Genomic DNA, 23,909 nt, shown 5'->3' on the forward strand with positions numbered 1-23,909 from the left:
TTATTTGTATCTAAAAGCAACAAGGAGGGTATCAACAACAGTCTGACAGTGTTTACTTCTCTCTCTCTCTCTCTCTCTCTCTCTCTCTCTCTCTCTCAGGAGGCTGACTCTGAACCGGGTCCTGACCTTTGCCTTGCTGCTGGCCGCCCCCGGCTCCCTCGCCTCCCCGCAGAGCGTAAGTCCAGCCGTCCCACATTAACATAAATCTCTGCACAGCCTCAAACTAAAATAACCCCTGCTAAAACTAACCCTGAGAATAGCTCGTCACCTCAGGTTCCTTTTGAAATCACCGCTATGAAAAGCTTTTGACGCAGAGGAGCAGGGTTTCCATTCAACTGCTCCGTGACCCAAATGAACCAAACTGGGGCTGCAGCCAACCGGCGCTGTCTTTGTCTTTCTTCACTAAATATGTTTAAGTTACTCTAAAAAACTAATTTTTGCTAACAGGTGTCTTCACTGCAAAAACTGAACTAAACATTTTCTTGAAATGAGTGTATTTGTCCTTGATATGAGCAGATAAGTAATGTCATCTGCCAATGGAATAAGTGTTTTGACCCCTAAAATAAGATAATTAAGTATACTGCACTTTAAATAAGATGATTGAGATGAGTTGTTCTTATTTTAAGCACAAAAATCTTATTCCATTGTCAAATAGTCTTATTTACCTGCTCAAATCATTTCAAGAAAATTGTACTTTCCTTCCCTTTTTGCAGTGTGTTGCTGCTGGAGAATTAGCATTAAAACAACCATCTTTGTTTTCAGAGTCATAGAAATCTCACCAGACTAGCTGCCTATGAAGTTATGGATAAATGCAGATCTGACAGTTTCAACAAACTGTGCTTATTTAATTTTACATGTAGACGTCTGTTTTTCTAACCTGCCTCAGCTCTAATGCATGATATCCCACATTTTCTTGTGACTGTGTCTGATCTGTTTATCTAACCAGTGACTGAGGTAAATGTCTGAGGAAGCTTGAGCCTCGTATTTTGTCGTCTTTCTGTGTCGTACTGGAGATGAAGCAAATAAAAGATTTGTCATCAAACGTTTGATAAAAATCCCTTTCATCAGTTCCTTTATCACTCCTTAATCTGGATTTTTAAAGTTGAACTCTCGCCTTTTGGTAGATGAGTCTTTTTCAGGAGGATTCCTCGCTTCCTTCCACTGATCTCTGACATTTGATCTCATAACTCATTTTGTCAAACGCTGTTTTATGAAGACATGATGTTTTCACTTCTCCATCCAGAGTCTTTGGCATCTCCTTCCTTCTGCCTCTTTGTGTCCATTTTGCATTCCTGCCGTTTTGTTTTTACCGGCTCTAAACACTGAAATCAGCTGCGCTGGAACATGTTTTTCTGCACACGGTGTTACTCAGGTCCCTCCCTGTTGTTTTAACAAGCAGCTCTCATGCTAGGGGCCACTATTCCCGTTAATCATAATGATGCAACGTTTTTTTTTGTTTTCATTTCACACTCACTGGCACATTTTGAATTGTGCATTAATTATTTATTTTTGGAATGTTTTCCCCTACTTTCTGCAAATATAGACATTTATTGCAATAATTACTGTAAATTGGAAACAAAATGCAAACGTTTTATCAGAAAAACAACATAATTTCTACCTATATGCAAATTAGATACAAATAATTAAGCTTAAACAATAAACATTGTATTGGGAAATGGAGCTGAAAGTGCAAATACAGCAGCCTCCACATTTTTTGTCGAATAGCTGGCAAAAATAAAATCATCCACCCATCGTTGCAGGAGGGAGGCAGGGAACACCTGGACAGGTTGCATCACTGAGCAACACAGAGACACACAGACCAGTCACCTAAGGGCAATTAAGACTAATTAACATAGCAGTCGTGTTTTTGGACTGCGGGAGGAAGCCAGAGTACCAGGAGAGAACCCACGCATGCACACAGAGAACACACAACCTCTGTAAAGAAAGATCCCAGGTTGGGATTTGCATCCAGGACTCTTGTGCCACAAGGTAACAGTGCACTGTACAGCTGTCAGAATATCACCTTTTAAGAAATAATAGTTTTTAGACAAAATTTCTGGTGCCACAAATATTAATCCTTTATAGAAGATGGCATTTTGTCTGTTCGTGTAGCGTTTCATGAGGAAAGGTGAAGAGGCCCGGAGCATCACACAACCTCCACTGTACTTAACCATCAGCATGAGATGCCAATCCACATTTTCAATCCTTGTTTCACGGGAGACGGCAGAAGTGTCTGTTGGTTAATCAAATAAAGTGTAAAATTAGTCTCTGACCGAAGCACACAGTTCAGGACAAAACCTCAATTACAAACAACAAATCTGCTACTTTTATGTTCCTGATGGTAGCAGAGAAAAGCCTTCTTCATGGCATGGCTCCTAATCAATCGGGACGTAGTTTTTATGCGGACTTGGTGACCCTAAGATGCCGTTCTTTGCTCCTTGAACAGTGAGCTCTGGGTTTTTATCGACTTTACTGTTCTCCTGGTGGGGACAGGATAACCTTGGGTTGTCCTCCAGCACTGTTTATCACTGTTTCAGTTGTTTTAAACCTCTTAACTCTCACAGCAGATATAGTAAGTTTAAGCCAAAGGTGGTTTTTAATATATTTGTGGAAACAGGAATTTGTAGAGCACTCTGGTCAATTAAAAAAAAGTACAAAAGATGGAAATCCTTTATTTGTATAAACTCTACAGGAATATAATTACCAGCGCGATCCCATTAAACTGCAGTAAAAACATTTAGACACAGTAAACAAAAATTCTCAAATAAAGTAATTTTCACACCTGTTTTCTGATTAAATGTGTCAGACTTTTGATTTTTAAGCTTTCCCATTCCATTTTGGGTTTATTTGATGCTATTCTTTTGAGTAGGCCTCTTAATTTTAATGTTTCAGCAGCAAGGAACACTGGGAGATGAGTGTCCGTGTCTCTAATTGGTTAATTAAAGGTTCTTCTCAGGGAGCAGCTTTCTGCACCAATCAGCACTCTTTGTGTCATTTTTCATCCAGTCAAATTAAAGAATCACTCCTGTCAATCAAAGTCACACCCCTGACAGATTAAATCCACATTTCCCTCAAACATACGGATACAGAGTCAGACAACAACAACAAAACAGGAGAAAATGCCGCAGCAAAACAAAATTAGCTAATTTACTTATGCCAGAGGATAAAAGTAGATAAAGGAATTTGGACCAGGCAGACCAGACTTAAAAAGTAGAGTTTATTGTTGTAATCCCCGATCTCCAGTGGGATTTTTTTACTCTTACTAAATAATTATAGGTTACATGGTTCTAAAATGTTCTGTGAGATTATACTAGATGGATCTTTTCAGGGGGTTCCCACTCATCACCGGCGGCAGTGCCAATAAATGTGCAGAGTGCTTTCAGGGATACACGCCATAGTATAAAAACAAGGATCTGAGAAAGTGTTTGACTCGTCGTCTTTTTAAATCTGCTCTGAAAACCAACCTTTTCTCATCAGCTTTTGATTTAACATGACAGAGCTCACCTTATTCATTTATTCAAGTTGCTTATAACATGTTTTATATTGTATTTTATTGGTTGAATTGGTATTGGTTGAATGAATGAATATTATATGTTTATTCTAATATTATATGCATGAAAAGGTGCATATCTAGTCCAGATGTTTGTTTGCATAACTTTGGAGACTAGGAGAGTTTGCTGATCTGAAGCATTTACCTTTGCTCTCGTTTTTTTCCCCTACGGCTTGCTTTCTATACAAAGTTTCTTTTCTTCTCTCTTTGAGTTGAGGAGGGGGAAGGAGTGTACTGTTAAGGTCAAAGGTTGCTTTCATTAATCTAGAAAGCCAGCTCCCCCCATCTCCAACTGTTATCAACGCTAATTTGAACGGGAGTAACACTAATGAGGGCAACCTCTGGAGACCCTGCCAAGAAATTATGGGGAGTAGTAGCACAGGTCGGGTTTAAGCTCAGTGTGTGTGTGCAGAATGAGTCAAGGAGACCCGATTAGTTTGGTTCTTTATGCTGTAACTTTAATTTTCAAAGGCTACTCAGCTAAATTAATGTTTGATTTGCAGTTTTGTTTTTGTAAAGCTTTTGCGGAAATTACTAATTTAAGCAATAAAGTGGTTCAGGGCTGTTTTTGAGATTATGTCTAAACAGCCCTGCAGTAAATTAATAGCTTTCATGAAAACCTGCTGCTAAAAAATATATAAAATTCCCAGCTTGAAAAGTCGCAATGATTATTAGAGTAAAACGATGTTGGAACAGTGTTTAGTAAAATATTCAGTCATAGGGATGGGTACCTTCCACATTTGAATTGATTTGGTACCGATACCCGGCATCTGGGAATCAGTACCTGTACTCAACGGTACCAATTTTTGGTATTTCTGTGTGTTTATGTCGTAATAAATGTTAATTAGTTTAACAATGACATCTATAAACTATTGAATTTAACATGTATTTCTCAATATGCCCTGCGACAGACTGGCGACCTGTCCAGGGTGTACCCCGCCCATTGAACACTGGAGATATGCACCAGCTCCCCTCACCACCCCATGAGGGATACGCGAGTCAGAAAATGGATGGATGGATGGATATTTCTCTATATATAAACTTTGTTTGGATCTCCAAATTAACTTTATGAAATAATTTATGAATTTGAATACATTGCTTAAATCCACACCACATAAAACAAATTGTACCAAAAAGACCGTTATCAGAGGCACACAAAGTGAACAAGGCGAATAAGTGACTGAAGTTGTGTGTGAACAAAATTCAGAGAATTATTTTACTGCAACAGGAAAAAAAGGACTAGGTTGGAAACATATTTTATCCCATTTTGTGATCCAGGGCACAATACATGTGGAAACGGAGTGGATATCCTCTCTAATCTCTTTGCTCTGACTGCACGCGGGTTTCAGGATGAGGCTGTTGCAGCAGTATGTTTTGATTTTACATGAATAGGTACTCAGTAGAATCTTTGGAATTTGGTAGGTTACTATAAAAATAACAAATTCGTTACCCATTCCTAGTCACTGCTTTAAAAGAGATAGCTACAACTGTAACTCCTCCCGGCCATTAGCTGGCACACTCGCTCTTGCCCACTCTCATTCCAACCTTTAACTCTACCATTTGTAAGCCAGTTGCCAGTTCCGGTAACATTAGCATTAGCAAAATGGTTAGCAATAGCAAAATTTAACGTACTTGTACAGAAGAAAAACAGCAACTTCCGTGTAGCTTCTGAGTCCCTTTGCTTCCTTAAGTCGGCACCAACGCTCAAAATCTTGACCAATGTGCGTCGTTGTTTTATGGTCTGCTTGAACCTGAGATATGTGAATTCGAGAAGAAGATATTTTTCTGCGGTAAAAGGGAGCTACTACAATCACGCAAAAACTGAGCTCTGTCTTACGTGACTACAACCGACTATTCCTTAATCTTGCCTGCAAGATGAATTTCTTGCGGCAGGAATATGCTTTTACATGGAGGCGAGTAACTCGCCTCCTTCCCAAGGAAGTGGAGGAATCTCCACTTCCTTGGGAGATTGATTAAAAAGCAAGAGCAGCTGAATAAAATAACATTTTAACCAGTGACATTACAGAAATTATTTCTGAACAGGCTTGAGGGCCCCATATGTGGTCCATGGTGCACCATGTTGACCCCTGGTCTACACTTTTGCATTTTGTTTACACGCTATTCATTTAGTTCTTCAAAAGTGCATCTTTAAAAAAAAAAAAAAAACTTAACCAGCTTTGAGTCCAGCATTGCTTTTATAGTTGGGTTCTGAAGGAATTGGTTAAAATTGGTTTTGTTTCCTTTCTCTGTTGTGGAGGGGATTATGGTTTGATGCAAAGCGTAACTTTTTTTAATAGTTTGCACACTTCTTCTTCTTTTGTAACATTTTTATTTTATTTTGCGCAGCGGAGTCCTCAGACGCCTCTGACTTCAGCTCCTCCTGACAGAACGTGAGCTGCAGCCGTCCTCAAAGAGTTAAACCTGGAGCTCGTTCAGCGGCTCCTGTGTGAGAATCTGGTGGGACGGCTGCCAGTTTCACTCCTCCTCCGGGGCAGAAACTCTGGAATGTGTTTGAGGAGAACCACAGAGATTTCTCTAATCACTTTTATTGTTTTGCTCTGCTGATCCTGATCCATCAACCTCACAGAGTTGCTTTGTTATTTCTAGTCCCATCAAATGTTTGAAGAGATTTATCTTCCTCCTAGATTTCTGTTGAAAATATAAAGAGGGCTTTGTTGGGAGTCACATGGAGCTTCATTGAAACCATTTCTCTCACACAAGGTGGCAGCTCATCAATCTGTGCTTAGTGTTTTCTCTACATCTTGAACACAATCATTGCGGGCTGCTGACAATTGAAACGTGCGTCGGGACAGCCTAAAACACGCACAGTGCCGACGCAGAGTTTTGGGGTTTCTTCAGCTGTTAGCGTTTACAGAACAGAGAGCAGAAAGGAAATAAAAGAAAAATTTATCTCAAGATTCTTGTGATTCTTAATATTTCTGTTTTTTTGTTTTATTGCTTTAACGGCTTTTGTTCACTGACGTCCTGCCATATACAGTTTTCATCTTTACCCAGACACAGTCGTTAAAAAGTATTTGCTCCTTACAGATTTTGTCTGTTTATGCTTTTTCACACTTAAATCTACTCTGACGCGTAGCTGCAGTCTAAACAAAGGATAAAACAACAATGTTTACCAGATCTCGGGAAAGAAGCACGTGGCTTTTAGCAAGCCATGAACATAATCAACAGTAAAATTCAGAGATCGAAAATAGAAAATATGGCAAAAATAATATAAAGGCACTAATTTTAAAGACAAACTACAGATACATCAGGTTTTAAACTCTTCTAGGAGTTTATTAATATTATGTCCACAGACATTCATGGCTATGTTACCTTCATGCAGCGAAGCCATTGTTCTGAAGATTACCCAGAATCCCTTGCTGTTCATACTACTGACTGCAGGTAGAGACCAAACAGCAGATGGTGCTGTTGTTCCATTTAGCAGCATTCATCTATAACGTACAAACTTTTTGTTTTTGTTACACCTGCACTTTATTTTCTGGACACAAGAACGTTGAGGTTGTTCTCTTCTGTCCTGTTGCTCATTAAGCGCTTTACTGGGTTAAGGTTGTTTTTGGATGTTAAACCCTCCCGGGGAGGCCATTTATGCCTAAACTCACTTTGTTATTGTTGAATCATAACCGTCGTCCTTAACTGAGCAGCTTTGGATGGTTCTTTTATGACTCCTGGATGAGTCCACAATGCGCTCTTGGAGTATTTCTGTTAGGCTAATCATTCCTGGGAAGGTCCCTCACAGTGATCAGTTGGTGTCCCAAAGATTGCCATGAGTTTAGCTCCATCCATCTTCCCATCAACTCTTTGTAGCGTCTCTGTTCCCACTGAAGAAAAACATTCCCGCAGTATCACACCCCCACCCACTCTTATGTCTTTGTTTTAACCAAGATTGTCCTCGATAAGTGGCAAATTTGTGGAGTCCATTACCAATAGTTGTGCTGCGCAGCTCCTCTGAAGATGCTATGATTGTTTTGGCTTTTTCCTGTTTAGGTAACTTCTGTAGCCAGTTGGTCTGGATTTACCAGAGCAGCTGGTGGCTGAAAACCATTTTACTCCACACTTTTCAGAGTTTTATTTGTAGAAGTGTTGCAAAACTCTCCGTCATTTTCTTTCCTTTTCATGATCATAAACTTCTTCCTGTCTGTCATTTTAAAAGCCCAATAATGTAGATGTTGGTTCCTGGAACATTTTTTGGATAAGGCTCAAAGGATGTGAATACTTTGGCGAGGCACTGAATGCATTGATCCGTTACAGCTGAACCATTAAGAGATAACTCTCGTGATATTATGGAAAGTCGTACCACATGTGGGTCAGACTGTTCTATTTAAATGTTCCACGCAGTAAAAAAATCTGCTAATTTATGAGAAAAATATATTTTTGAAGCTAAGAATTATACTGAATGACTAAATTACAAACAGGTTTATTATTAATATGCTGAGGTGTGAAAAATGTGCTAAAAGTGGCCATCCCTTAAAACCTTAGCATGTGCGGGTCTGGACGCATTAGTTACTCACCAACCTTTTCACTTAATTGTCAATTTAGGCTTAATAACTTAAGTTGTTCAACATGTCAAACATCTGGTGCAAATACTTAATACCTGGCTGTGCATTTGGACCAGGAGGGATCCATTTGACCGTAACTCTGTGTTTAAAGTTGTGTTCATGTCTTGCTGTTTCAGGCCTCTTGGAGTTCTGTGTGGGGTTCCTCTGCTGGTGACACCTCACCGGGGCGTCCGGGACGCACACGACGGCAGCTGCATTTCAGAAACGAGTGGGCGGAATGGAGCGGCTGGTCCATATGCTCACGCAGCTGCGGGGGCGGAGCCTCTGTTCGAACTCGCACCTGCATCACCAGGTAACGCGGTGCCAGAAAGGCAGAAACGGGGCAGGATGTCCTATGATCTGTTATCTGTCCAAAGATCTACCTCAGGTGTTCAGTGACTTACTTTTATTCTGGACTCTGGCCTCTTGAGGCAAATTAAATTAGTATTTCTGGATATAGTGAGATTAGAGAGATTAAAAATATACAACAGTTTTTATTTTTGGCCTTTATTTGGCAGTAAGATAACCAAAAATATAGTCAAGAAAGAATGGGAAGAAATTTGGGGTAAGGTCCACAAGCCAGGGCTCAAACCCGGGACGTCTGTGTCGAGGACTGAAGCCTCCAAACACGCGGCACAGGTGTCCCATCCTTCCACATCATGATGCCTCCACCACCGTGCTTTAAAGTTGGTACATTGTCCTCAGATTCAAAGGTTTCTCCTTGATTCTGCTAATTTTCTTTGTCTTGTCCGACCACACTGCAAAAAGGGAACTCAAAGTAGGTAAAATCCTCTTGAAATGAGTGTATTTTTCATTGATTGAAGCTGGTAAATGAGACTATTTGCCAATGGAATAAGATTTTTGCACTTAAAATAAGAACAATTCATCTCCATCATCTTATTTCAAGTGCAGGATGTCTAATGCTCTTATTTTGGGGGTAAAAATTCGAATTCCATTGGCAAATAGTCTTATTTAGCTGCTCAAATCAAGGAAAAATATACAAATTTTAAGAACATTTTACTTACTTTTAGTTCCCTTTTTGCAGTGCATAAACCCGTCCGCCAGAAGGCAGTTGGCCTTTCCGTGTTGGAAGCTGTTTACTTGTTTATTTATTTGGCACAACACTATTAAAAAAGTTTGTGCCCTGTTACAGAGTCCTTGATGTAGCTTTAGTGTCTCGCTTAAAACAATACAAAGCAATACAAAATGGCATTTTTAAATCATGATTTCATTTTTTACACTGCAAAAACAGAACTAAAAATTAGTAATATTTTCTTGAAATTAGTGTATTTGTCCTTGATTTGAGCAGTTAAATAAGATTATCTGCCAATAGAAAGAGTAATTTTACCCCTAAAATAAGACAATTAGATATACTGCACTTGAAATAAGTTGATGGAGATGAATTGTTCCTATTTTAAGTGCAAAAATCTTATTCCATTGGCAGATCAGCTTATTTACCTGCTCAAATAAAGTATAAAAACACTCATTTCACGAAGATTTCATCTTATTTTTAGCTCTGTTTTTGCAGTGTAGGGAAAAATGCTAAGCAATAACTAAAGGAATTAACCAGTTTGGATGGACAATCATTAACACCAACCATAAAGTAATATATTAAACAAATGAAAAGAATGTAACGGCATGTTTTCAGTCTATGTGTGGAATTAACCTAGAGTGGATTTTTATTTAAAAATCCACAAACAATTCAAACATCAGCTCCCCTTTATTGTTTACTTTATTTATCGATCAATCGATCAATATATATCTATAGATATCTATCTATCTATCTATCTATCTATCTATCTATCTATCTATCTATCTATCTATCTATCTATCTATCTATCTATCTATCTATCTATCTATCTATCTATCTATCTACATTTAGATATAGATATAGATATATAGATATATATAGTGGTGATGTGCTTATTTTTAGATGAACCTTTTTAAAAAGTTCATTTAAAAAAGGAAAAATCTTGAATGCCATAATGAAATCAACATTCAAAATGTTGACATGGCAGAAATATAATGTAGTGAAAACACCCAGGGACTCCTTTGTCTTAACTAAAATAATTATACTGTGTATGACGTGCAGGAAATGCACCAAACTAGACCCTTTTGTAATGATAACTGCATTTAACTGGTTATGGGCTAAATAGGCCTTAAGCTGCTTTTGGTGAAATGTAAAATTCTTTTTAAGTCCGCTTGTAAGATTTTTGTCTATTAACTTATTTTTCTGTGTTCCTAGAAACCCCGTTGGCGGACCGTGTGCAGGAGATCCCAGGCAGTACAAGATCTGCAACACCAAGGTCACTGGAGCTCAAATGTTTTCTCTCTGAATGAAAAACTGTCCTTCGGCATGGAAAGTTTAGAACAACGGCCAATGTTTGCTTTACAAATTGGTCTCGTAGGTGTGTTCAAGGTGCGATCCGAAGTTTCGCTGACTCATCCGCCTGAGTTTTCACTCCAGCGATCTGTGTTGAACGCAGAGATTTCAGACAATCCGGCTGCCAGACCTGCTTTTGTGGTCTGAGCTCATCGACTATCTGTCACAGATGTGTGTGGGTGTGTTGGGACAGCCATTTGTTCTGTCCTTTATTGATCAAAGGAAAAACCAACCGACCAGTTGAAGCATGTTCCAGCAGCTCTCAATGAGTTTAATTTATATCTATGATGTTGTAGTAAAAACAACATCAAGCAGAGTTATCAGTGTCAAGTCTGAAAAGAAAACCTCATGAATAAGATACTTAGATAAGATAATAAGATACTTCAATCAAGATTAGGCTTTAAAAAAACATTCAAATACTTGAACACCGATGGATGGATGGATGGATGGATGGATGGATGGATGGATGGATGGATAGGTAATGAGTGAGTTTGTTACATGAATGGATGCATGGATAGATAGATAAATGAATGAATAACTGGTCAGTTTTTTGGATAGATGGCCGGCTGGATAAATAATGTGTTCATTGGATAAATGTCCAAACATCCAAATAGATGTATGGAGGATTAATTAGTTACTTCGTTGGATGGATGGGTGATTAACTGATTCACTCATTGGATGGATGGATTGATTGATGGATGGATGGACAGACAATTAATGGATTTGTCCATTGGGTGGATGAATGGACGGATGATGCATTAGTTTAATGATGGATGGATGATTAATTGATTCGTTTGTTGGATGGATGGATGGATGGATGGATGGATGGATGGATGGATGGATGATTGATTAATTAAATGATGGATAGATGATTAATTAGTTTAATGGATAGTTGGACAATTAACTGGTTAGTTGTGTAAATGGATGGATGGATGGATGGATGGATGGATGGATGCTCAATTGATTTGTTCATTGTATGGAAATATGATTAATTAAATGATGGGTGGATGATTCATTTATTTGTTTGATGGATGGCTAGATAACTAATTGGTTAGGTCTATGGATGGATGGAAGGATGGATGGATGGATGGAAGGATGGAAGGGTGGGTGGGTGGGTTTAGTACCAGGTATAAATGGGTGGATGATGGGCTATCCATTAGCCAGGGATGATTTCTTGTCTCCATTTTATAAGGTTTATTTTATTCCGTTTTTCTCACTTATCAGGATGTAAAACCCCTAAATGACACATATGGTCAGATTTTAATTGTCTTTAAAATCCAGCATCAATCACCGTTTCATCCAGAAACACGAACAAGCGTAGCTGTCAGCTGTGCCCTGAGGTTTTCCCAACATCCTTTAAACATTGGCGCAGAAAGACTGTGGACACGTGTTTAAGGAGGAGTTCAGCTTTAAAATGATTCTTGATGTATATGACTGATTATTTTGGTACAGATACAAATGTTATGTCAGATATATGTTAATTCTGAAGGTAATTGGCACGATGGTCTCACCTTGCAGCATTTTCTTGACGCATATCCCTGTTTGTGCAGGAGTGTCCCCCTGGCTCGGAGGATTTCAGAGCCATGCAGTGTGCTGCCTTCAATGACAGACCCCTGGTGTCGGGAAACTCCTTCAGATGGACCACGTTTCATGGAGGTTAGCAGGAGAAATTACATTGACTGGTCCCTCAGATTTGTTACTGTCCAATCGGCTGAAGGCATGCAGACTGCCAAGATCTCCTCACATTACTTCAGAGTAATGTGAAGGGAGCAGAGGAAGTTTTACGCACAGATTCCTGCTTTGTATCTGGAGTCATCTATTCCTAGTTCCACATCAAATCGTTTCTACAGACATAAACATCTTTTTTTATTTCACACGCTAATCACTTCTACACATTCACAGTCCTTTTATTTTCCAAAGATTTAATCTCACCATTTTACAAGCTTGATGTTTCTCCTATTTTAGCTTCCCTTCATTGGCTTCCTGTTAAATCAAGAATAGAGTTAAAATTCTCCTTCTAACGTATAAAGCCCTTAATAATCAAGCTCCATCATATATCAGAGCTCTGATTACCCCGTATGTTCCTAACAGAGCACTTCACTCTCAGACTGCAGGTCTGCTGGTGGTTCCTAGAGTCTCTAAAAGTAGAATGGGAGGCAGATCCTTTAGCTATCAGGCTCCTCTCCTGTGGAACCAACTCCCAGTTTTGGTCCGTGAGGCAGACACCCTGTCTACTTTTAAGACTAATCTTAAAACTTTCCTTTTTGACAAAGCTTCTAGTCAGAGTGGCTCATGTTACCCTGAGCTACCTCTATAGTTATGCTGCTATAGGCTTAGGCTGCTGGAGGACATCAGGGTCTATTTCTCTCACTCTGCTGAGTTCTCCTACTGCTCTCCAAACTGCATTGTTTGTTGTTATTTCAGCTTTTAACTTTTTGTTCTCTCTCATTTTCTCTTCATAGAAGGTGCACCTGGTCTGGCGTTCTGTTAGCTGTGACATCATCAGGGGAGGCAGATCATCCTCTATTACCATCTAACATAGAAAGTACTCCTGGGTCAATGTGAGCTTCTGTGCTTTCTGTGTCTCTGCTCTGTCTTCTCTAAGCCCCAGTGGGTGGAGGCAGATGAGCGTTCACACTGAGCCTGGTTCTGGTTCTGCTGGAGGTTCTCCTCCCTGTTAAAGGGGAGTTTTCCTCTCCACTGTCGCTTCATGCATGCTCAGTATGAGGGATTGCTGCAAAGCCATCAACAATGCAGACGACTGTCCACTGTGGCTCTACGCTCTTTCAGGAGGAGTGAATGCTGCTTGGAGAGACTTGATGCAACCTGCTGGGTTTCCTTAGAGAGGAAACTTTCTGACCCACCTGGAGGATAAGTGCAGCTGACTGTATATTTATGACACCATCACTGGCTTTAGCAGCCATAAAGCGATGCATCACTTTTGGCTCCATCTCCATGTGTGTTGCTTAAGTTAGGAAGTCTGGAAAGCTCACAGGTGCTGCCTGATGCAGGTGTTTTGACTTTAAGTTATATCCACCAGTTTCTTCCAGATTTCTCCCACTTCTCACTCCAGTTTCCTGCGTTTTATCTCTCTTCACCCCCCTTGTCCTGTTTCCTTTCATCCCCTCTTGTTCCATAAAAAACTGATGATTTACTGACTGCAGATTTTCCCCGCCAGGTTCCAGCCCCTGTGAACTCAGCTGCCTGGCCCTGGGACACAACTTCTACTACAACTTTGGTCACGTGCTCGACGGAACGACCTGCGATGAAGGATCTGGAGCAGTGTGTGTAAACGGACGCTGTCTGGTAAATGAAAAAAGCCCTGGATGTGTGTGTTGTCTGTTTTTTTTAATCCACCACATAACGTTCTGAAAATCATCACACAGGGCAGCGAAAGCAGACAGTTTTACGCTTTGTCAAAGTTGAGCAAATTATAGTGGTTCTAAACGTTAAAAAGTCTTAAAAAGACAACCATTTAGTCAGATTTGCACTTTTATGTGTGCCGGATAGAGAATATATCAGTATTTTAGCTTTGGCTGAAAAATTGATACATGGATTTAATCTATCTTTACATTCTGCTTTTAAAAACTGAACTAAGGTAAATGAAGATTTCCAATTTTGTTGATCAAATGACTGAACTGGACCCTAAAGATCTAGTTGAAACCAGGAAGCCAGTGGAAGGACTTCAGAACCGGGTCCATATTCTTTACGTTCTTAGTCTTAGTGACGACTTCAGAACCGGGTCCATGTTCTCTACGTTCTTAGTCTTAGTGGAAGGACTTCAGAACCGGGTCCATGTTCTCTACGTTCTTAGTCTTAGTGAGGACTTCAGAACCGGGTCCATATTCTTTACGTTCTTAGTCTTAGTGAGGACTTCAGAACCGGGTCCATGTTCTCTACATTCTTAGTCTTAGTGAGGACTTCAGAACCGGGTCCATGTTCTCTATGTTCTTAGTCTTAGTGAGGACTTCAGAACCGGGTCCATGTTCTCTACGTTCTTAGTCTTAGTGAGGACACGGGCAGCAGCGTTCTGGATCAGCTGCTGCGTTCTGATCCACTTTTTAGGCAGACCTGTGAAAACACCGTTGCAGTGATCAGTTCTACTAAAGATAAACATGGATTAGTTTTTCCAGATCCTGCTGAGACATCAGTCCTTTAATCCTGGAAATGTTCTCCAGGTTCTAGAAGGTCCACTTTGTCTTTAGATGGAGGTTCAGGTCTGAGTCCATCACTACTCCCAGATCTCAGTGGTTCCTAGATGAAGCTGTGAGCTAACTTTTTGATCTCTCCTCTATTGGTCCAAAGATTATTACTTAAGTTTTGTTTTTATTCAATTGAAGAAAATTTTTGCACATCCATGCGTTGAGACAGAAACCAGAACCGCAGCAACACTGCATGAACAAGCAGGTATAAACAATGGCTGGATGGATTTTTTAAAGACGATCGTAGTGCCTAGGAACATTTACGTAAATACTAAGTGGTGACTTCCTGTTTCCCTTCAGTATAAATGGGATGTAACCCGTAGCAGTTAGTCACTCTTCCAAATACAGAACATGCCATTGAAGTAATGTGGCTATGCAATCATGTCTCTATCATTTAATTTAATCAAATGTTTCGTTTTAAAAGACGACATGTGTCTGAGGCCATACTTACCAAGGCGTACGCTCACTTTGGAGACGGAAAAATGCTTAAACAGATGGTAAAGTGGTGAATTGCAGCCAAACCGCATCATGATTCTTCTCAGACGATCAATTTCACACCATATCAGACTTTAATCATAGATGGACCTTATCAGAAGCTCTTAAAACCGCTTCAGGAGGGTGAATTATAAACACAACAGGAAGCTGAGCTAGACTCAAAGAAAAATACAAACCAAGGAGGAAACGGCTAACACTGATCTAAGACAAATTAATTCAAAGAAATGAACTAGTATGGCAACACCTTTCTAGCAATAATGTACACAGAGAAGTTCATTTAAATAATAGTAAAGAACTCAGAAGTGATAAAACACAAACCCAAATGAAAAACAAAACCTAAAGTCTAAAGCAGCATAACAGGCAGACTTGTTGGATTCCAGTCCTAATTCTTCAGGGAATCCTTTGCTTTTGCCGTGCAGCTCTGTTTATTTTAGCTTCTATTTGGTTATGTTTTATTCTTTTCTTTAGGTTTTATTTGAAGTTTCATTGACTACATGTTTTATTACTCAGCTTGTTTGCTTTGGAGATAAACTTTAACTTGACGGGCCAAAAAAAGAAGAAAAAAAAAAAAAGTTGTTTGACCTTTTTTTTTGTCAGAGTTTCGAGCTCATGTTTGATTTGGAAAGGCTCCATCTGTGAGTCGCCTAAATATATTAATAGGTCTTCCACTTCTGGAGAGACGGCTGTCTGTAATAAGAGTTAAGCGCAGGTTAAGTTTGGGAAACGCTGGTCCTGACTGTCGGGCTCCACGGCATAACCGATGTTGACCGCTCTGACCAGCGCTCCCAGGAGAAACGAGTCCCACGCTGGGCGTTAGGGCCGGAGTGCACTCATCAGTGTGGACTGAAGCCTTCAGGAAGCATTACCGCTCAGCTGAGCACAGAGTCCGCCGTTTCACTCGCAACAGGTCGCCCTCACACAGATGGGGAAGGTTGGCAGTGAGCGGCGCAATACGTAATCCTCCGGAGAGAGACGTCTGCTACCAGAGCTGAGCGGCGGGATTAGTGTGTGCCTGTGTTTACATATGTCCATGTGTGTGTGTGTGTGTGTTGCTGTACATGCTCTGTATGGCATTTTGGTGTAAATAAGCGGATTTATGGGCCGCCGCGGCAGGCTGGGAGAGGTCAGAGCAGCAAAAGGCCTGAGACAGGAAGCAGATGCAGCCTGCAGCTGGAGTTGAGGACCACAGGTCAAATACTCATGACAGCCTGAAGAACACATGCTTGCTTTGGATAGACTGCAAAAAGGGAACTAAAAGTAAGTAAAATTTTCTTGAAATTTGTGTATTTTTCCTTGATTTGAGCAGCTAAATAAGACTATTTGCCAACGGAATAAGATTTTTGCACTTAAAATAGGAACAATTCATCTCCATCATCTTATTTCAAGTGCAGGATGTCCAATTATTTCTTTTTAGGGGTAAAAATACTCATTCCATTGGCAAATAGTCTTATTTAGCTCCTCAAATCAAGGAAAAATTTACTAATTTCAAGATATTTTTACTTACTTTTAGTTCCCTTTTTGCAGTGTATAGACTGCGACATGTGTAGAGACAGCGCCAAAGTGCAGCAACATAACATTTAAATGAAGCCAAATAACCAAAAGTGTATGAAGAACATTCTCACCTTATGTCCTTTTACAACCAATTTCATTATTAATGTTATAAGCCATCGCAAATTAGTTCATTCTAATCAGGAATGATAATTATTTAGTTTTGTCAGTAAAATGAGAAAAGAGCTTTTGGATTCAGCCCCTCCTTTGATCTGAGACCCCTAAATAAAGACGCAGCCACACATCCACTGAAGCTGACCTTCAGCTGTTTTGCAAAGAAAAACAGGCAAATATTTCAGCCTCCAGATGGTAAAAGACGTCGGAGAGATACCTTAAAACGTCTACAAAAGTCATAAAAACCCGTACAAAATAAATTACACTGGTGCTTCTGGTTGTAATGGGACAAAATATTACATCAAAAGTTCAATACTTTTGCAAAGTGCTGTAAATGTCCAGATGGCTGTATCATAGGAACTCTGGATGTGGCAGGATTGATGCTTATAGTACGCATAATATGCTGGATAGCGGTAAAACAACCCTGAACCCATTTTTATGTGCACAAATGAATTCTTCGTGCACAAAGCTTGTCTCACTCATTTAACTGCATATTTCCTCCCAGATGACTACTGAATGCCCGCTTTTTGGACTTTTTATCTCGCTCTTTGCAGCTCTGTTGTCTCTGCTTTAGTGAGGCCCAGTGTTCCCTGAGCTACTATGTCACAAGGAGCTCATTTCCTGTTGTGCTCGCAAAGATTCTTCGGGTGTTTTGCATCTTCAAAGGAGCCTTGGAGGATGATTATATGTTCGTTAGATTGTTGCTCTCTTGCCTGGTAACCTCCCTCTTGATTAACTCGCTCTGCAGATCAAGGCAGGCGGTGAAAGCAGGCGGCGTAATCTGTCCAGCAACGAGACGCTCCGCAGGCTGTAAACCATCCACCTCTTGCTGTTTGTCCACTGCAAAAATGGATCTAAAAATGAGTAAAATGTTCTTAAAGTTAGTGTATTTATCCTTGATTTGAGTGGGTAAAATGGATTATCTGCCAATGGAATGAGCATTTTGACCCCTAAAATAAGATAATTAGACATCCTGCAGTTGAAATAAGATGATGGAGATGAATTGTTCCTATTTTGAGTGCAAAAAATCTTATTCCATTGGCAAATAGTCTTATTTACCTGCTCAAATCAAGGACAAATACAATCATTTTAAGAACATTTTACTTATTTCTAGTTCTGTTTTTGCAGTGTCTTCAGCTTTGACAATTTATAATTTCTTCAGGAACAAAAAAACAACCTCTAATGACGCCCAGAGTAGCTGTTTTTCTCTGCAGTAAATGTCGGTAAGAGATGAGGAAAATGACGCACCGGAGCAATTCGGCGGTGTAGATATCTAACGTGACGCAAAAAGCAAAGTTTTCCATCCGAATGCAAGTTCAGCAGCAAGGTTTTTCCGTCTGTGTGAAATGCAGAAGCCCGGCTGTGACTCCATCTTGGGTTCAAAGCAGCAGGAAGATGCCTGCATGGTGTGCGGAGGACACAACACCACCTGCCTGCACCACAAGAGCGTGTACCAGAGCAGCGGGCTGGAGGCAGGTAGGACACAAACACACCCACGCACACATTTAGACCATCGTCCTGATGCAGAAAGTCGGTGTGGACATCAATCCTGCGCTTTGCTTTCCTTTCACACCCGACAGTTATTCATTCAAGCCTATTTAGCTGATTGAGTGAGTATTATACACGGAAACAGCTTTGCAACACAACAGCGACTGGCTGCCTTCCCAGAAGGACTCCAGCTAACGGCAGATTTAAAATGACTGTGGTTAAGATTTCAGGAAGGAGGGGGAACACAAAGATCTTCCAGCTATTCTGGCTGAGGGCCAGTCGCACATGTTTACCTTCACTGGCACCTGCAGGTTGAAGGCTAATATAGGGTCTGACTGCATGCTGGGAAGAAAACTAAATGTTTTTTCCTCTGTCATATCCATATGCAACACTCCCTGTTTTACAAGAAATAATAACGGGTTATGGTGAATGCCGACGACTGACTGGGGGGCGTTTTCTTTTACAAGCTGGAAGTAGTGCATTTTATAGCGTCTTGTAAACCAACAGAAATCCTTGTTAACGAGGATGATTTTGTCTTAAATTATAACAATCATAGGGTTATTTGTAAAATGATTTTCTTTATTTGATCTGAATGATAAGTCTGCAAAATGGAGGAGTCCCCAAATATTTTCTGCCTTAAGCTTTTGGGTATTTACAAGAGTGTGTCATCTGTATAGAAAAGGATGTGTGCGTACGGAATAGCCTAATTGACACGTGTTAATATATAACCGTTAAGTTATGGCACACATGATGTTTGAGGCGCCTCAGAAACAAATTGTCTGACTTTTATTCTATAATGGAGTTTCTGCAAAATTCGGTGACCAACAGACACGAAACACGCCGCACCCTCCTTCGCTGCTACGAGCGTTAGACGCGTGGCTTTAGTTAGTAGCCCAACCTTATTTATTCTGATTATTATTCAGATTATTTTACATCAATAGAAAGATAAATTCTTCCAGACTTCAACAGCATTATATTCATTTTCATACAGGGATGCTTGAAACTGCCAAAGGACGTCCTAAAATTAGCTAAAGCAATTAATAAATTATTGAAACAAATAGTAAAATGGAGTAGCTGCATAAAGTTTAGTTTGAATGTTTACGAGCCTTTAGAGGTAAAAATGGTCTCACTTTTATTCTGTAGTCGTCTCAGATTGGTTTGCTTTGCAGATATGGAAAGAGGATTTCCTCAGTTTTCCAAAAGCATTTTATCAATTTTCATACAGTGATGTTTGAAGCTCTCAATAGCTGTTCTAGAATTAGCTAGAGTGATAAATGATTGGGAGAAAATGTCTTAAAGGGGCCTAAAATGTCCTTAAATGATATAATAGTGTGTAAAAATGGGAGAATTGTGCAGAGGAAGATGGAGAAGCGAAATCAAGACTGAAAGTCCCAGAATGAACGACTTCATTTCATCAATATTTCCCTATGAAGAACACATTAGCTTCATGAACAATCATTTTAAAGTCCTTTTACAGCAATGCATGCTTATTGAAATTTTTTGTAAACGGAAAATGGGAAATACTTTAAATACTTTAAAACTACCACTGTTAAAAATGCTTCCTAAAGAGTAAGTTTGATTCCTGAGTTTCTATTATTGGTAAAGTACAAACTTGATCTAGCTTAGACTGTTTTTTTGTGAATTAGACCAAACTAAAGCAAACCTTTATTTCTAATGCCCAGGGGGCCCGTTTGGATACAATGAAGTGACGATGATCCCGGCTGGAGCCACTCACATCCGAGTCACGGATAACAGCAGGAATTATCTCGGTAAGATGGTTCAGCCTTTCTCTGTCCACTTCACACGCAAGAATACTTATTATTACATCCTTTCCCCAGAGACCGAGGAGGGGCTCCACGGTCCCATCTGGTGTTTTTTACCCAGCGTCTTCTTTCCGAGTAACATAATCGCCGAGGTTATCTATTCTCATCCTTGTGTCGGCGACACAAATAAAACGGACCCCCAGAATGGCACATACCGTGGTTTGGAACGGTGATGCTCACAATGACAGTGTCTGGTGGCATGGGCAGAGCAGGCGAAGGTGCTTGTTTCCATCTTATGTCATGGAAACTGCCCGTCTGCGCTGCCTTAAATAGCCGTAGCGATGTTTACGCCGCCGTCGTCCTGAAATATTTGTACTTCATGAGAAGTACTCGACTCTGTTTTCAAAAATGTTCAGTGACGCCAAATTCTCCGTCCCTCAGCTCTGCAGAATGGCCGAGCCCAGTTTGTGATCAATGGAAACTGGAAGATCAGCGGTCCGGGTGAGTACAACGTAGCCGGGACCAAACTGCTTTACCGGCGCTCTGCAGACACCTGGGAGAGCTTCGAGGTGCCGGGGCCGACCCAAGAAGACCTCCATCTCATGGTAAGACTGAGGAAAGATGCTGTTTAACAGAGAGTTGGCCAGAAGGCCTTCTTGCTTTAGTTTGAGTCTACATTTCTTTTAAGTAATGCTAATCTTGTGGAAGCTTTTTAAAATTGTATTCCACAGGTTGCACATTATTTTGTTTCTAAAAAAAAAAAAAAAAAAAACGCCCTTTAAGATGTTCTGGAACAGCGGTTCCCAAGTCCAGTTCTTGAGAGCTACTGTCAACTTTAGATGCATCTCTTCTCCAACATATTTACCCTGAATCAAATGAGTTATTTATAAGCAGGTCTCTGCAGAGCTGGTTGGGGAATTCAGGTTTTCTTGGTGCAGGGATGCAGCTCAGAGCTGCAGGATGGCAGCTCTGGACGACTGCACCTGGGAATCTCTGCTCTAGAATTTGCCAACAGAGGGAGTTGTCAGATAGGAGAGGCTCGTTTTGCCTGTGAATGAGAAACCCGCTCAGGTGAAATTCAGACCGACATGTAAAAGAATTATTCTTATTTATTTATCAACGGGATGTTAAGTCATCCACTTTTTGCAAGCTTGGCATCCCAAAGCGCAATGCAGCATTTGTTCAGCCATTGTAATGCATCTTATTTTTAAATAATATGAAGTTATGTTGGTTTCAGGTAGTTACCAGAGGATGGGTAGTAAATATTATAGGGCCTCAAGATTATCTCCTTTTATGGGGCGTTAAAAACACACTCCTTACAGAGTCTTTGTACTTTTTGGTATTTTTTTTAATTTTTTTTTTATAATATGGATCTGTTCAACACCCATTTGTGTCAATGGTTATTACTTTTTTCCACCACTTACATTAAGGCAAGGCAAGGCAAGGCAAGGCAAGGCAAGGCAAATTTATTTATACAGCACAATTCAGTACAAAGACAATGCAAAGTGCTTTACGTGATTAAAATATAGCAAAATAAAACAGAATAAAAGCAAGTAGGAATAAAATGTAGATAGAAAAAAGGAACAAAAAAGTGGTGATTCAGTTAACTAGAACAGTTAAAGGCAATCCTAAACAAATGTGTTTTTAATCTTGATTTAAAGGAACTCAGGCTTTCCGCACCTTTATGTCATAACCACCTCTGACGTTGTACATTAACAAATACAACGTCAGAGGTGGTTATGACATAGAATAGAAAGGAAATTAGGGAAATATGCTTTATTGTGTCTGATTGGGAAAATTTAAGTGTACTAGCAGCGAAATGACGAAGCATAAATATTCACATCAAGGTAAAAAATAATGTGAAAATGAGAAATAAGAGATTGTACATTAAGTATTTTCTTTTACATATTTCAAGAAGATTTAAAGAAATGTGCAACTTCATATAGCATAAAAAATGTGCATGTATATTTTGTCATACGGAGCGCTAAAAGGAGAAAGTAATTGATTAATTGTTTCACAACTGTTTTTCACTGCTGGGTCTCCAGCAGCACCAACTGGTTGCTGGACCAGAACAAAGAGCTGATTTTATCAGGGGGATGAGAGCGGGCTTATGGGAATTAAGAAGAAGGTACTAAAGTGTGGTGAGCAGCATGTTTAAAACTCCAAAGTTGGCGTAAAGTTTAGTCTGCTTAATTCAAAAGAGGACAATGAAAATGCTGAGCTTTAGCTTCAAAAAGAAGAGAAATTATCTCTGGAACAACATGAGCTCATCTTCTCTCATCTTCCTGGTTTGCATATCGCCAGTCGAACAGTGAAGGATGGGCTGGACAGAGCTGCATCCACAATCAACGTCGTCATTATTCCTGCATTTATGAACGGGACTTTTCTCACCAACATTTAGCTGGAAACAGTGTGACTATCTCCCTTTTTATAAATCCAAATCAGAGGTCAGATTTACCAGACAGCATAAGGAAGAATAAACATTTTTAACTGTTTAAAACAGCAACTATAAACTATACTGCTGATATTAAAACATGTTTGCAGAGGTAAGATAAACCTTTTTATGTCCCCCTGTTCTCCACAGAATCTCTGAATAGAGGAGGAAAAAACACTGTAAATGTTATAATTATAAAATGCCGTATTTCAAATCCATTAGTACGGAAGTGGAGAGCGGACGTGTCCCTCCCATAATTTTTGACGATGGTTTTATTGAGATAACGAGGAAATTTTCTCGTTATCTAAAAATAACAAAGACCGTTTGCTTGTGATAATGGGAGGAATTATCTCAAGAAAACAAACTTCGTCTCGTTAAATGGCCGTTTTCTCTGAAAGTTTTCTCTACAAGACAGACAAATTGCAATTATCAGCCTGTGTTAGACCTGGAGAGAAGTGAAATCTGCCGGGTTCCCCACGATCTGACATTTTCAGCTTGAGCCTGTTCTGGTAAGGCTTTAAGCACACTGAGAAACGTGGTTCCTTCGTACGGAGATATCATGTAAATCTGTCACTCGGCCTGCCACATTCGTGCTCAATGTGAACACACCTTTTGTCTCATCCGTTAAAAAATAAAACAATGAATAAAACTTGGCATATTAAAGCCTCGCTCCATCACTGATCTGTGGTCCATGCTAGTTAGCAACATCTACTTCCTGTTTATTACAGCCAACGTCAACGTATGACAGTGTTACGCTGTGCGTCTCCTGGGTAATTTGTTACAAACCAGCAAATGGAAACACGTCTGATGCGCATTTTCTTTTTTGTGAAAATTCGCTCAAAATTTGCATGAGAATTGGATGGAAACACAGGCAAAAAAAAAACTAAACGCTATCCATTATCTTGTGATAATTATTGTTTTCTAGTGATAACAAGATAGTTATGTCATTATCTCGAGAAAAGAATGGAAAAGAAAGGATTTAAATAGGTCCGCTCTTGGCTTCCGCTCATTTCAATCGTTGTACCTAATTAAATTTGTTTTTAACTCCACCAATCGTTGCATTGCATCCATCGCAGGTTTTGTGTCGCTCTGGCATCATGTTAATTGCCAAAATCTTGCATTTTGCGTTGCTAGAATTGCCTCTTTGGCTTCGTGTAGCGTCGCGTGCCACGTTCAGGCCCAATGTGAACGCACCTTTAGTCTCATTCGTTAATAAAAAAAAACTCGACACATTAAAGCCTCGCTCCATTACTGATCTATGGGCCATGCTAGTTAGCAGCATCTCTTCCTGTTTATTACAGCCAACGTCAACCTATGACGACGTTACGTTGTGCGTCTCCTGGGTAATTCCCTCAAAATGTGCATGAGAATGGGGT

General features: G+C 39.9%; 1 protein-coding gene across 1 annotated transcript in view; it reads left to right on the plus strand.

Moving 5' to 3' along the window:
• adamtsl5 (ADAMTS like 5) overlaps window positions 1-23,909 on the plus strand; it is a 50,227-nt gene that overhangs the window by 16,317 nt on the left and 10,001 nt on the right. Inside the window, exons 2-9 of the mRNA XM_036135901.1 lie at window positions 100-175; window positions 8,244-8,419; window positions 10,352-10,412; window positions 12,040-12,145; window positions 13,668-13,795; window positions 18,201-18,324; window positions 20,019-20,105; window positions 20,541-20,704. Coding sequence (XP_035991794.1) covers window positions 100-175; window positions 8,244-8,419; window positions 10,352-10,412; window positions 12,040-12,145; window positions 13,668-13,795; window positions 18,201-18,324; window positions 20,019-20,105; window positions 20,541-20,704 — 922 coding nt within the window. The remainder of the gene's footprint in view (window positions 1-99; window positions 176-8,243; window positions 8,420-10,351; window positions 10,413-12,039; window positions 12,146-13,667; window positions 13,796-18,200; window positions 18,325-20,018; window positions 20,106-20,540; window positions 20,705-23,909) is intronic.

The sequence above is a fragment of the Fundulus heteroclitus genome, chromosome 4 (assembly GCF_011125445.2).
Source record: "Fundulus heteroclitus isolate FHET01 chromosome 4, MU-UCD_Fhet_4.1, whole genome shotgun sequence".
Lineage (NCBI taxonomy): Eukaryota > Metazoa > Chordata > Actinopteri > Cyprinodontiformes > Fundulidae > Fundulus > Fundulus heteroclitus.